Raw genomic sequence first — 11,768 nt, 5'->3', positions numbered from 1 at the left:
CTTAAAATAGCTAAATAAATCTTTAATATTTCTAATTGCAAATGTACAGAAATTGCACAGCCACACAGTCTTAGAACACCAACAACTTTCTCTGTACATTATTACATAGTTAGTTAGAGTCACAGCTGGAGGGAGGCGCTCCAGCCAAGACGCCAACATTTGCATTTTTTCCTTTTCACATACTTACAAAAGGGGGGGGGAGCAGGGAGGTGGAATGGGGGCTGGGGGCGGCTTGGGGGAGTGTGTAGAAAAGAGGGGCCGTTTCCCTGGACGGTCTGCCTTCCACAGACGGCCGGGGCGGGAGGGGGAGAGGTGTACCCCGGGGCAGATGCTCTGCAGGGTGGGGGGTGCCTGGAGCTCTGGCCCTGGTTCCCCACCCCCCTTCTGGGTGGTCGGAAAGAGTCTTCACTTATAGGAAGTTTGGCAGTTTCCTTCACCCTAAACATAAAAGTTAAGCAAAATGTCAGGCCTCCCTGTGTTGGCAGGAGAGGGGAGGGGCGAGCCTTCTCCAGCAGGGCTGGGCCTGGGTCTCCCCGAGCAGGGACTGCCTTCCCTCCTCCTCTCAGGGACGCGGGTTCAGTGTGACCCAGGCAGGTCGCACGTCCCCACCACCCAGAGAGCACGCTGCACAGCTGACAAATAAAATGCCACGAGCAGGGAAAAACCCCATCACCCAAATCCCCAACCTCTGCCTCCTGCCCAGCACTGTTCTCTAGATTAAAAATAAAATAAAAACCATCGGAGAGCAGCGGTCCCGGGCAGCCCTCGGCAGCACCAGGACTAAAGGACTATGTACAACCATTAGGTGAAATAGTTACATTACAGTCAAACACCAAGAACATTTACAAAAGTCGTCAGACTTGCAATTCAGATAAAAATCTGGGAAGAGTCTGTACACTTTTACAGTTTTTGCACTAAGTAAATAAGGCTCTCGGCCTGACAGCTCCCAACCCAGGCCAAGGGCCGCCAGCACCGGCCACCGCTGGCCTCCTGAGCCCGGCTGTCCAGGCCCTGGGAACCTCCCCCCTGTATTGCTAAGAGGCGCTCAGTCCGAGGTCGCTCAACGAGGCATCGGCGGGGAAGGGGGATGCGAGAGGGAACCAGAGGAGGATGTCACCGGGGCCAGGCCCTGCCTGTGTGGCCAGAGGAGTGGGGCAAGGCCTCCGCCCCCATGGCCTGCCTTCCTGAGGTCTGTGACCCTTGGGGGTCCTGCCCTCTCCCCACAAGCGGGTCTCTGGGCTAACTGAACTGGTTTCACCCCAGGACGGGGTGCAGTGTGGTCCGAGCCCCCCGCCGTGCTCCCCCCTTCCTGGGGGGCTCTGGGGCAACCTGGGCCCTGGTGGAGCGTCTCCAGCCCCAGCGGCAGGAAGGGGTCTCCCCAGCTTCCCACGGCTGAGGCAGACGGGGCGGCTCCTGGCTGCGGGGTGAAGGCCCCAGCTCCTGCCTGAGATTCCCCAGGGCCAGGGGTGGGAACAGGGAGGGACGAGAGAGACCCACGCTCCTGCCCACCTATGTCCCGCAGGGGGCGCGGGGAGGGCCGATAAGCTACAGAACAGCCTAGAGCGGAGGGAAACCGGCCCCAGCCGCGGGGGAGCACCTCCCTGTCTGCAGCGCCCGGGTCCTCGGCTGGGCCCAGGAGGGGTGAGGCAGAGGCCGGCCGCACACACGGGGCGGGTGCAGGCTGCTGCTGTCTTGGAGAGGGAGCAAGTCTAACATCCTCCAGGGCCGCTATTTCCCATGCAGTGCGCACGCTCAATTTAAAAGGCCCCTGTGTTCCAGCAAGCGAGCAAGCGGGCTTTTGTTTCTAATGCATACTGTGAAAGGAAAAAAAATCACAGTTATCCACCTTCTCAGGGCCTGCGGGCACTAGACCTTTTTTTTAACCATCCGTCAGGAAAGCTCAGCCTGTCTCTCAGGGGGAGCACCTCCTGGCCACTCCCTGCAGGGCCACCGTGCCCGGGTACACTAGCTCCGGGAGAGGGGCAGGCACCACAGTGCCGCCTGGGCCAGCTCTGCCCAGGTCTTTGTCTTCGGGGAGCCCCAGAGCATCAGCCTGGGCCCACGTGGCAAGTGAGGGAGGTCCTGGATCTTCCCACGGGCGCAAGGGCCCAGAAGAGAGCTGTGATCCTCGCTGGGTCTACCTGACAGAACAAGTTAGGGAGGGAAGGAGGGAGGGCGGGAGCGGGAAGGCGGAGGGTCTGGGGACAGGTATGGGGGCGGGTGACTCCTTGGTTCCTCACGGCCGGGAAGGGTCCCCGCGCATGCAGGAGCAGGTGCTCAGGGTGGAGGTAGGCAGGGGTCCCGGCGCTCCGGCAGCTCCGTCCTCCCCACCCCCTCCTCCCTGCCTGCTGACCGCCCTGTCGGCTCCTGGAACTGAGGGGCAGGTCCCACAGGGCAGGGCCTCGCTGCCTGGCAGTCCTGGGGAAGGGAAGCCACGAGTAGGCCCCTGGCTCTCCGACCCTCCAGCTCTCCGGGCAGCTCCCTCCCTGGGGAGGGGTCGGGGGTACATGCACTCAGCCAGGTCCAGGAGGAAAGGTGACGCACACCAAATTCAACACCCGACAGAAACATTGCGCAGCCCCCTGTGCCTGCTCCCCGGCCTGCAGTCTCTCTGGCCTGCACCGAACGCGCTTCTCGGGGAGCGGGCCGCTGTGCCCCGGCACGCTGCGTCAGTCTCTCGCGGCTCCCTCTGCGGCCGCCTCCGGGACCGCGGCTGGAGGGAGGAGCCGAGCCTCGGCCTCTTGCCCCTGCGCTGGGGCCGCTCCTCCCCAGGCCGAGACCCTGCCCTGGGCCACCATGGTCCTCCCTCCTCGGGCAGGTTAACAACTGCTGCTGTTTCTGAACTCGCCGTTCTCAGTAATCTGCAATTTGGTGGGGTTGGTGGGGGAGATGCCGTTACGGGCTTGCATGCTGTACCTCTCTTTCAGCTGTGTCAGGGCGCTCATGAGGCGGGCGTTGGCAGCATCCAGTGAGGCGATGCGCTTCTCCTGTGGGCAAAGAGGGCATCAGCTGGGGTCGCGGAATGGCCTCCTGGGCCAAAGGGGGTCCGTGCCGGAAAGGGATCTCCCTGGAGCTGTGTCCGCCTACAAGAAGCGCTGGCAGGGGGAAGGCAGGGGGCCTGGAGGAGACCACATGTGAAGGACGGGAAAGGCACCGAGGCGGCAGTGGTCCTGCGGGGGAGGAGGCGGCCTCGCCACCATGGACCGAGACCTCCTTGCGCCTGCCTTCCTCATGTCTCTACCTCGTCACCTGCCTCTCACCCAGAGGGCGCAGCCCCAGCAGTGTCAGGCACCAGCTCGTTCATGTGTGTGTGCACTGGTGTGTACAACACACAGGTCACAGCTACCAGTCAGCCTGTGGGGTTTCCAGACTGAGCAAGGCCTGGGCCTGGAGAGGAAAAGGGCGCAGACCTGGGTGAAGGAGATTGGCGGCCAGTCTCTAAACTGTCTCCCCTCTCAATGCAGTTGGGAAGCCACCGCTCTGAACAAGAGCTCCCTTGCTCTCTCTTTCTCCCCAGCCTGCTGTCACCCCTAGCCTTTCCCATTCCCCTCCCAATAGTTTCCACTCTTTGGTCAGAACCCCCCTGGTGAAAGGCAATACCCACCAAGCTGCCCCTGCAGGGGAGGAGTTGCCCCGCCCTTTTCATAGCCTGTCCTAGTGAGCTTGTGGTCCACCGAGACCCTCAAGTCTGACTTCTTGGAGCAGAGATCCTGATCTCCTGTCCTCCTTAGCTTCTGCAGCGGGGTATGACTGAGGATGTGAAGAAACCAAAGTCACCCCCTCCTTATCCCAGGTCCTTTAACACCTGTGGCTGACCAAAAGGCCAGAGCCCCACACCTGGGCATCAATGATCTTCTGTTTGGAGTCTACAGCTGCTTGCATCTCCGCGTGGTCCTTCTTCAGCTCCTCCTCCACTGACATCAACCTGTTACCAGAGACAAGGACAGTCAGGCTGGCATTTGAGGGTACAAGTGAGGAGGTGAGTGCGGGGCCTGGTGGGAACAAACCATCACACCTGCACAGAGGGGGCATACTAGGAGAGCCCCTGCTTGGGCCATAGACTCACCTCCCACCCTTGCCTGGGACAGAGGCCCCCCAGCTGGCCCCCAACAACTGACACAGGCTGAGCCTGCTCCCTCCTTACGCGTCACCCGCCCCAGATTCTGTTCCCAAATCCCCAGAAGTCCCTGGGGCTGCCCCTTTCCTGATGTTCTTCCAGGAGCCACAAGGGTGGGGTGGGAGTGGGTGTTAGATCCTCACCACACCCCAGAGCCAGGCAGGTGGTGTAACATCATAAGACCTGTGGTTTGAGTGGGAAACAAAGGCCCTGCAAGGCTCTAGAGCTTTCTCCACCCACCCTGTATTCACTGAGGCTGTGCCGGGCACTCGAGGTGGCAAGATGAAGTCACAAGGCAGAAGGGACACAGGCAGGGAGAAGGTAACTACGCTCTGCAATGGGCAGCTTGGGGGCCATGGGGACAGAGAACAGGAAGTGGCTGGCTGTCCTGGGGGTGGGGGTGGACACACTGAGCTGGACAGCTGAAGGACAAGCAAGGTCTGCCGCCCGGGGAATGAGCAGGGAAGACGCGAGGAACACGATCCACAGAAGCTCAGAACTAGGGCCGGCGGGGCCTGTTGCCAGCTGCTTCTTCCCTGAGACCCTTTCAGGTCTCATCCTGCTTGTCTCTCACGTACCTGTCAGTCACTGTTGATCACACCCATCTTCCTACTCTCTTCCTTCAGCTTTCAGGCCCCATACTCTCTGGGTTTGCATCCTAGCTCCCAGGCCACTGCTCTGCAGATGCCTTGTCCTGTCTGCCCCTAGGCTGTCAGGGCTCCACAGGGCTCTGCCTCAGCCGGCCATTCTTCCTGCTCTACACTCTTCTCAGAGGAACTCACCTACTGCTTTATTTCTGTCTCTACCCGCACAACTTCTCCAGAGCAGCAGAGCATCTAACCCCCAGGCGAGCACTTAGTCCATTTCACAGTAGATGCACCAGGAGGTCAACGGTGCTGGGACAGGTACCATGGAGGGCTGTCGTGAAAAGCCAATGGGATCAGGGGTTGAGGAGGAAGGCGTGTGGGATCATGCCGAGGGGGGGTTCCTTGTCATACGAAGGTACGTCACTGAGCAAAGCCTGTAAGAAGGGGGAGTGGGAGGAATGGAGGAAGGAGGAGGGGGGGAGAGACTTCCGCTCCCAGCTATGGTGGAATAACAAACAGGCACTGGATTTAACCTCCTGCCGTAAGAAAAAAACAAACTAGAAAACTGGACAAAATATATGAAAAAAAGGTTTCCAGACCCTGAAAAGCAGGCAGTGCAGTACAGTACGGTGACCCCTAAGAGAAGGGAACACACGAAGCAAGCCCCACCCACTGCTGGCAGTGTCCCGGCAAGCAAAGGATGGAAGTGATCACATGGAGTCAAGGAGACCCTGGGAGGATGGAAGGGTGGGGGAGCAAAGCTTTTGGGGGGCAGTACCAGAGAGGAGAAAATGCAGAGAGGACTCTACCTATCTCCTGAGGGGTCCCCTTGGGGCTTTGGCTGAGGACTGGTCTGCATGCTTGTGAGAAAACAGCCAGGCTGGGGCAAGAGCCATTGGAAAGGAGTACACAAAACCACCCCAAGAATAGTTTATGATCCTTCTAGGCAGTGTGGAAAAGCATACTAACACAGGAGGCATCAAGTAGAATCACTAGAAGGAAAGTCCCCAACAGTGAAGCCAGATTAGGCCTAGGCTAAAGACTGTCCAGGACCCACCCCAACGAAGCTTAAAAGTGAGCCTCATTACAGATGAGCCGGGTTGCAGGGCAGAAGTTGAGACACAGATGTACAGAACAAACGTATGGACACCAAGGGGGGAAAACTGTGGTGGGGTGGGGATGGTGGTGTGCTGAATTGGGTGATTGGGATTGTCATGTATACAGTGATGTGTATAAAACTGATGACTGATTAAAAAAAAAAGTGAGCCTCAAAAGAATCAAACTGATTCTTCTAACGTCACCGTGTCCCAGAACAAAGCCCCCAAATATTGAAAGGAACACAACACATCCAACAGCTACGTAAAAATCACAATGTCTGGCATCCAACCCAAAATCACCAAGCACGCAGAGAAGTAGGAAAACATAACCAACCCATGACCAGGAAGAAAAGCAATAAAAACAGACTCAGAAAATGTCAGATGATAGAATTAGTAGACAAGGACATTAATACAACTGTTATAAATATATTCTACATGTTCAGGAAAATAGAGGAACACATGAGCATGATGAGAAAAGAAATGGATGGGATTTAAACAAAACTGAAAACTTAGAGGCAAAAATACGACACCTGAAATGAAAAAATACTGGATAGGATTAACAGCAGATTAGACGCTTAAGAAGAAATGATTAGTGAACTTCAAGACACTGCAACAATCTAAAATAAAACACAGAATAAAGATGAAAAAAGGAAAACAACAGAGCATCAGTAAGATGTGGGACAACATAAAGCAGCCTAATGTATATGCAATTAAAGTCCCAGAAAACAGACTAAGGAGGCAGAACTCCACACCCACAGATCCAAGAGCTCAACAAACCCATGAAGAAAACATGTCAAGGCACTTCATAATCAAATTGCTGGCAATCAATGATAAAGAAAAAAAACTGTAAATTAGCCAGAAGAAAAAGATACTATCAGAGTCCCTATTATTCAAGCCTGGGTAAGGGAAAAATTGGGTCCACTGCTAGTTTTGGTAAAGAGCCACACCACGCACATGCTTCTGCTAAAACAGCGTTACATAGTTGCAATAGACACCATATGGCCTGCAAAGTCTAAACATTTATTATCTGCCCCTTTACAGAAAGTTTCTAACCCCTGCCCTAAAGTGACAACAAGATACAGCTAATATGCCAATAAAGGAGATAAAGTGGAATCATAAAAAATACTCAATCTAAAAGAGGGCAGGAAAAGGAACAAAACAGATGGTACAAATAGAAAACAAGTAGCAAGAAAATAAGTTTAAATGTAATTATATTGACAATTACATTAAATGTAAATAGTCTAAACATTCCAATTAAAAGGCAGAAAACTGTCAGATTAGATAAAAAGCAAGAACAATAAGGTGTCTGTAACAGAAACTCACTTTATAATGAGGGACATAATTGGGTTAAAAGTATAAATAGGATGAAAAAGGATATACCAGGCTAATACCAATCAAAAGAAAGTTAGGGCAGCTGTCCTAATATCAAACAAAGTAGATTTCAGAGCAAGGAATATTACAAGGGATAAAGAAGGTGATTTTATAATGATAAAGAGATCAGTTCATCAACAGCACATAACTAGCCTAAATGTGTACGTGTCTAAGAATAGAGTTTCAGTGAACATAAAGTAAAAACCAATAGAAATGAAAGGAGAAACAGACAAATCCGTAATTATGATTAGAAACTTCATTATCCTTTTCTCAATAATTGATAAAAAACAAGTACAGAGAAAAACCAGTAAGGATATAGAAGACTTGAACAACACTATCAACCAAACTGACTTAATTGACGTGTACAGTAGGGAGGAAATACCAGGCTTGGCTGGTAGAAATAAATGTGTTACTGAATTCAGGAGAGCATGCACCTCTCAGAGAATAGAGAAGATGAGAATGTGGTTCAATGAAAAGTGTTTCCTTTCTTGGAACCACACACATGAGGTGAGCCAAGAGCAGAGCTGGAAGTTCAGTCAACAGTGGGTTTCTAGTCACCCTGGTTATAGGCCCTCTGCTCATGCTAACCATTTTGTAAAGAAGAAACCCACAGGTAAATCAAGCAAGCCATAATTAGAAGCAGAGAAACAGGTGCTCTGAATAGGAGGAATTAAGGAAGGATCTTTACAGTGGACAAAGCATGAGGCCAGGTGGGGGGACATCCTGACTACTGCACACCTGCTGAATCTATCCTGATGACAGGCTCTTGTACCATGTGAACAAACAAGCTGTAAGTCCACGCAGCCTCCTCTTGCACTCGGTATTACTGTCATAAGGAAGTAAAGTCCACGACTGGGACCCTGTGGGCTGGTCTGAATGCTACACCTTGACTATATTCCCTGCTTGCAGACATGCAGGAGGGTGTATCCACTTTACCCGTGGGCAGAGTGGAAGAGAGAAGGGAATCAACACAGAAATAAAGATAAGCCACCAATGAGGAAGAGAGTCAGCATTAAAGTCAATGGTCCACCTGGAAGTCTTCCCGCATAACCCACAGGCACCTTAAAACTCAACATATCCAAAACTGGCATCATCTCTCTCCCTCCCCATCCCAACTGCTCTTCTTCCAAAGGTCCCCATCTCAGTAATTGGCACCATGACACACCTGGATGCTCTTGGTAAAAATCCAGGGGTCATTCTGGCTACTTCTTCCCTCCCACCTCCCACCCTCACCCACTGCATGTAACTGACATTCATTCCTTTTCCTGCCCCGGACTGGGTCCTCATTGTCTTTCCTGGCGCCTGCATCCAGCTTCCAAACTCCCCTGTGAGTGCGCACCAAGAAAACATGACTCCCTTCAGGGAGCCCAGGCCCCTCTGCGGCTGCCTCGGCCAACCTCACGTTCCACCATCAACACACACTGCACCACGTGGGCCCCCCCCACTCCGGGCTACCTCCCGCCTCCAGGCCTGTGCCACACTGTCCCCACTGCCGTGGACACTCTTCTCTCTCCACACTCGGCTCATCCTGCGGCTGAGCAGCCCCGCCCTAGGATCCGGGGCCTCCTGGAGGGCAGTGGACAGGTCTGCTCCTCTGTGCACGTGGGGCCAGAACTGGGCCAGCCGCCCTCACCTGCTGATGATGCCCTTCATCTGGATGTCCTTGTCCTCCTGCTGCCGTCGCAGCCGCTCCTCGCCCTCCTCCAGCCGCGCCTGATACTCCAGCACCAGCTTCTGGGTTGTCTCCTCCTGGCACTTGAACAGGGTCTCGTACTCCTCCAGCTTCTTGGTGGAGATTCGCAACTTGTCCTGCAGCACCGCCAGGTCCTGCTAGGAGGGCAGCGTGCCACGGGCACAGCACCCAGGACAGAGAGCACGGCCTCATGAGCCCGGGCAGGGGCACAGGATGGGAAGCAGCCCGCTCGGAACGCCTCAGGGCCCATCACCATCTCAGTCCTCTTCCCACAGCGGGGAGACACCCAGGGAGAGGCAGCCAGTGAGACTCCACGCCTGGCCCCCATCCGGGGCTCTCCCACCCGCCAGCCCAACCTACAGCTAGGAGGCAGATGAAGACTCAAACCAGATCTCAGAAGTAAGGGTCTTGAGCTTTGCATAATAAACAAAAGTTATAAACCTCTTGGGTACATTAAGGAGATGACAGTGCTCTGAGAGATGGGGGCTCTACAGGAGGGGAAACTGAGGCCCAGAAGGCAAACGACCCAATCACATGAGGAGTACAGTGACTGACTGATGGGGTGAGATCCTAGCCTCCCAGCCTCGATTTGACCCTGAAGCCGTGGCAAGTCGCACAGGAAGTCGGGGGAAGAGATGAAAAGCAAAGTGGTCTAGGGCTTTCTGGATCTGACTCAGCCCAGCACTCTCGGCCTTTAGGGAGAAGGAGGGATGTGTAAAGCGGCAAGAGAAGCAGTGAGCTGGGAGGCTGTGCGAGCTGAATAGAGAGCGAGGCAGGGTCAACACCCGAATCAAGGGGCTGGAGAGGTTGGGCGCCGGGTGCTGTGAGAATACAGGGAATGGGGAAGGCAGGAAGGGCCTCTCCTTGAGTCTCGGGCATCGGGAGCCAATTCATTCATCAGCACAGGACTGCCCAAAGGCCAGGAGGCAGCAAATCTAACTCCTGAAGCAAAGCTGGCCCCAGAGGAGAGCCCAGCTCCAGGAGAAACAGCCCCATCCCAGGTCTTCTGCACGGCTGGTCAGAGCGGGGTCGGGAGGGCCCTCCCTGACAGAGGCAGGACCAGGTATCCAAGGAGCTCGAGGGAACTCCAGGATTTGCCTGCGAGGGTTAATGGCAAAGAAAGAGACAAACAGCAGCTCACTGGGCCAAGGCACGAGGAAAGAGAACACTCCAGCTGCAGCCTGACCCTTGAAATCGTTCAGGCACTCCTTGTAATTCACTGATGGGAAGGTAGTCTCAGAAAAGCGCAGAGCCTGGCCCCAGACTCATGCAAGGAGCCTGGGGTGAAGCTGGCTCTCCTTGCTCCCCAGCCAAACTCTGGCTCTTGGAGCACTGTGCCCCATGTCCCCTGGTCCCGTTCACGTAATAATGGTGAAAGCAGGTGGATGCAGTGGACCAAGGGGATGGTAGAGGCGGCGGAATGCAGCATGGATGTGGACCTGACCCCAGGCCAGCGGGAGGGAGGGCGGACACCCTGCCCTCCGTGCCCTCGCCTGAGAGGCTGCTACGGGCTTTCCTGGGGCCAAGAGGGGCGAGGGCACCCACGGGGAGTGGGGGAAGTGGCTGCTGTTCTGGGGGGCCTTGCACCGGTCCTGTGTCAACCTGGGCTTTGGCCTCCAGGAGGAGATGAGAATCGGCCATGGATCCAGGGCAGCTGCCACAATAACTAAAAGAATTTTGGAGAACTGAAGCACCCCACTGCTCACCCAAATACTAGACGTATATTGGGGGTGGGATTTGGATGTTTTAGGACCAATGTTTTTCCCCTGGAAAGAAGAAAACATCTCGGTAGCAATCTGACATCACCCCTCCCTGGCTCTCTCTCCCAGACCCTGGTGGAGACGGGGACTGGGAGAAAGCCAGGCCGCGGGCAGGCACAATCCCAGAGTGGAGGGGCCTGGCCGGGGTGCCTCTCCCTGCTGTCTCCAGGACCCGTGACTCTGCCTCTTCATGCGTGAGGCTCCCCCCAAGGGTCTCCATGCACCTCTTTGGCACCCCTGACCCCCAGGTCCTGGATTCTCCTCAAGTCCCAGATGCTCAGAAGCTCGGCTGCCCAGTCACTTAGGGAAGGTGCCTCCTGGGGTCTGGATTCAATACAATTCTTGGGTGGGTCTCACATGCAGCCCATGTAGGAAACCTCAGGTTTAAGCTAAATCCTCCAAATTCCACTGACTGCTGTCCTCACGTGGGACCAGGGGTTGAGAGGGGACTGGCCATGTGCGGGAACAAGCAGCGCCGTGAATTCAGGGCTCGAGGGGAGGAAATTCTGCCAGCCACCTCGGGGAGGCAGCCCGCCCTGCCCCGAACTGCCAGGGTCCAGCTTTACCTTTTCTGCTTGGCTGAGCTCCTCCTTACTCCTTAGCCTATCCCTGTGGGGGGGGTCTGGGCCCAGGCCCTCGTCTTCTAACAATTGCGCGTTCATGGTCAAAAGCCAGGCGGCCGTGCGGTCCAGGGCATTGGGGCTCACGGGTGAAGGGCCCTGCGATGAAACACAGCTGTGAGGGGCTGGAGGTGGGGGGTGGCCTTGGGTGAGCCCCAGGGACAAGGGGCTCAGAGGGAATCTTTAGCTGACTGGGCACGTCTGATGCAGCCCCCCGCCCAGGCAATTCCAGATAGCCTGAAGCAGAGTCAAGAGCCCAGGTGGCCTCCTGAGCGTGGCTCTCTGCCGCCCAAGTGAGAGCGAGTGGACCTGGCCCGGCAGGTCAGTGTCCGGCCCACAGTACATCTGTTACCCTACTGTGTGTACGGCCCTGGAGGCCAGCTCAGAGCAGGAGGGGGCCTGGGGGCCACGTCAACTCCTACCCTGGGTCGGGCTTTAACAGGCTTGGAACTGGAGATGGACGGACCCCTCCCTCTTTCTCCTTGACCCCAGCTGTCTCTGAGGGAACTGGCAGAGGGACCCC

The 11,768-nt window shown here is 55.4% G+C and overlaps 1 protein-coding gene across 17 annotated transcripts in view; it reads right to left on the bottom strand.

The window, feature by feature from the left end:
- DAB2IP (DAB2 interacting protein) overlaps window positions 1-11,768 on the bottom strand; it is a 193,941-nt gene continuing 182,173 nt past the window's right edge. For 11 of the 17 annotated variants that reach the window (XM_057548214.1, XM_057548210.1, XM_057548216.1 and 8 more), the window contains 4 exons: window positions 11,192-11,344; window positions 8,806-9,002; window positions 3,838-3,925; window positions 1-2,987 (listed from right to left, as the gene is read on the bottom strand). In XM_057548214.1, coding sequence (XP_057404197.1) covers window positions 2,820-2,987; window positions 3,838-3,925; window positions 8,806-9,002; window positions 11,192-11,344 — 606 coding nt within the window. In that variant the 3' untranslated portion in view covers window positions 1-2,819. The remainder of the gene's footprint in view (window positions 2,988-3,837; window positions 3,926-8,805; window positions 9,003-11,191; window positions 11,345-11,768) is intronic. The other 6 variants (XM_057548209.1, XM_057548213.1, XM_057548221.1 and 3 more) reach the window with 4 other exon arrangements.

Source organism: Balaenoptera acutorostrata, chromosome 6 (assembly GCF_949987535.1).
Source record: "Balaenoptera acutorostrata chromosome 6, mBalAcu1.1, whole genome shotgun sequence".
Classification (NCBI taxonomy): Eukaryota; Metazoa; Chordata; class Mammalia; order Artiodactyla; family Balaenopteridae; genus Balaenoptera; species Balaenoptera acutorostrata.
Note: the sequence above shows the minus strand (reverse complement) of the source record. Positions and strands in the feature narration are given on the sequence as shown.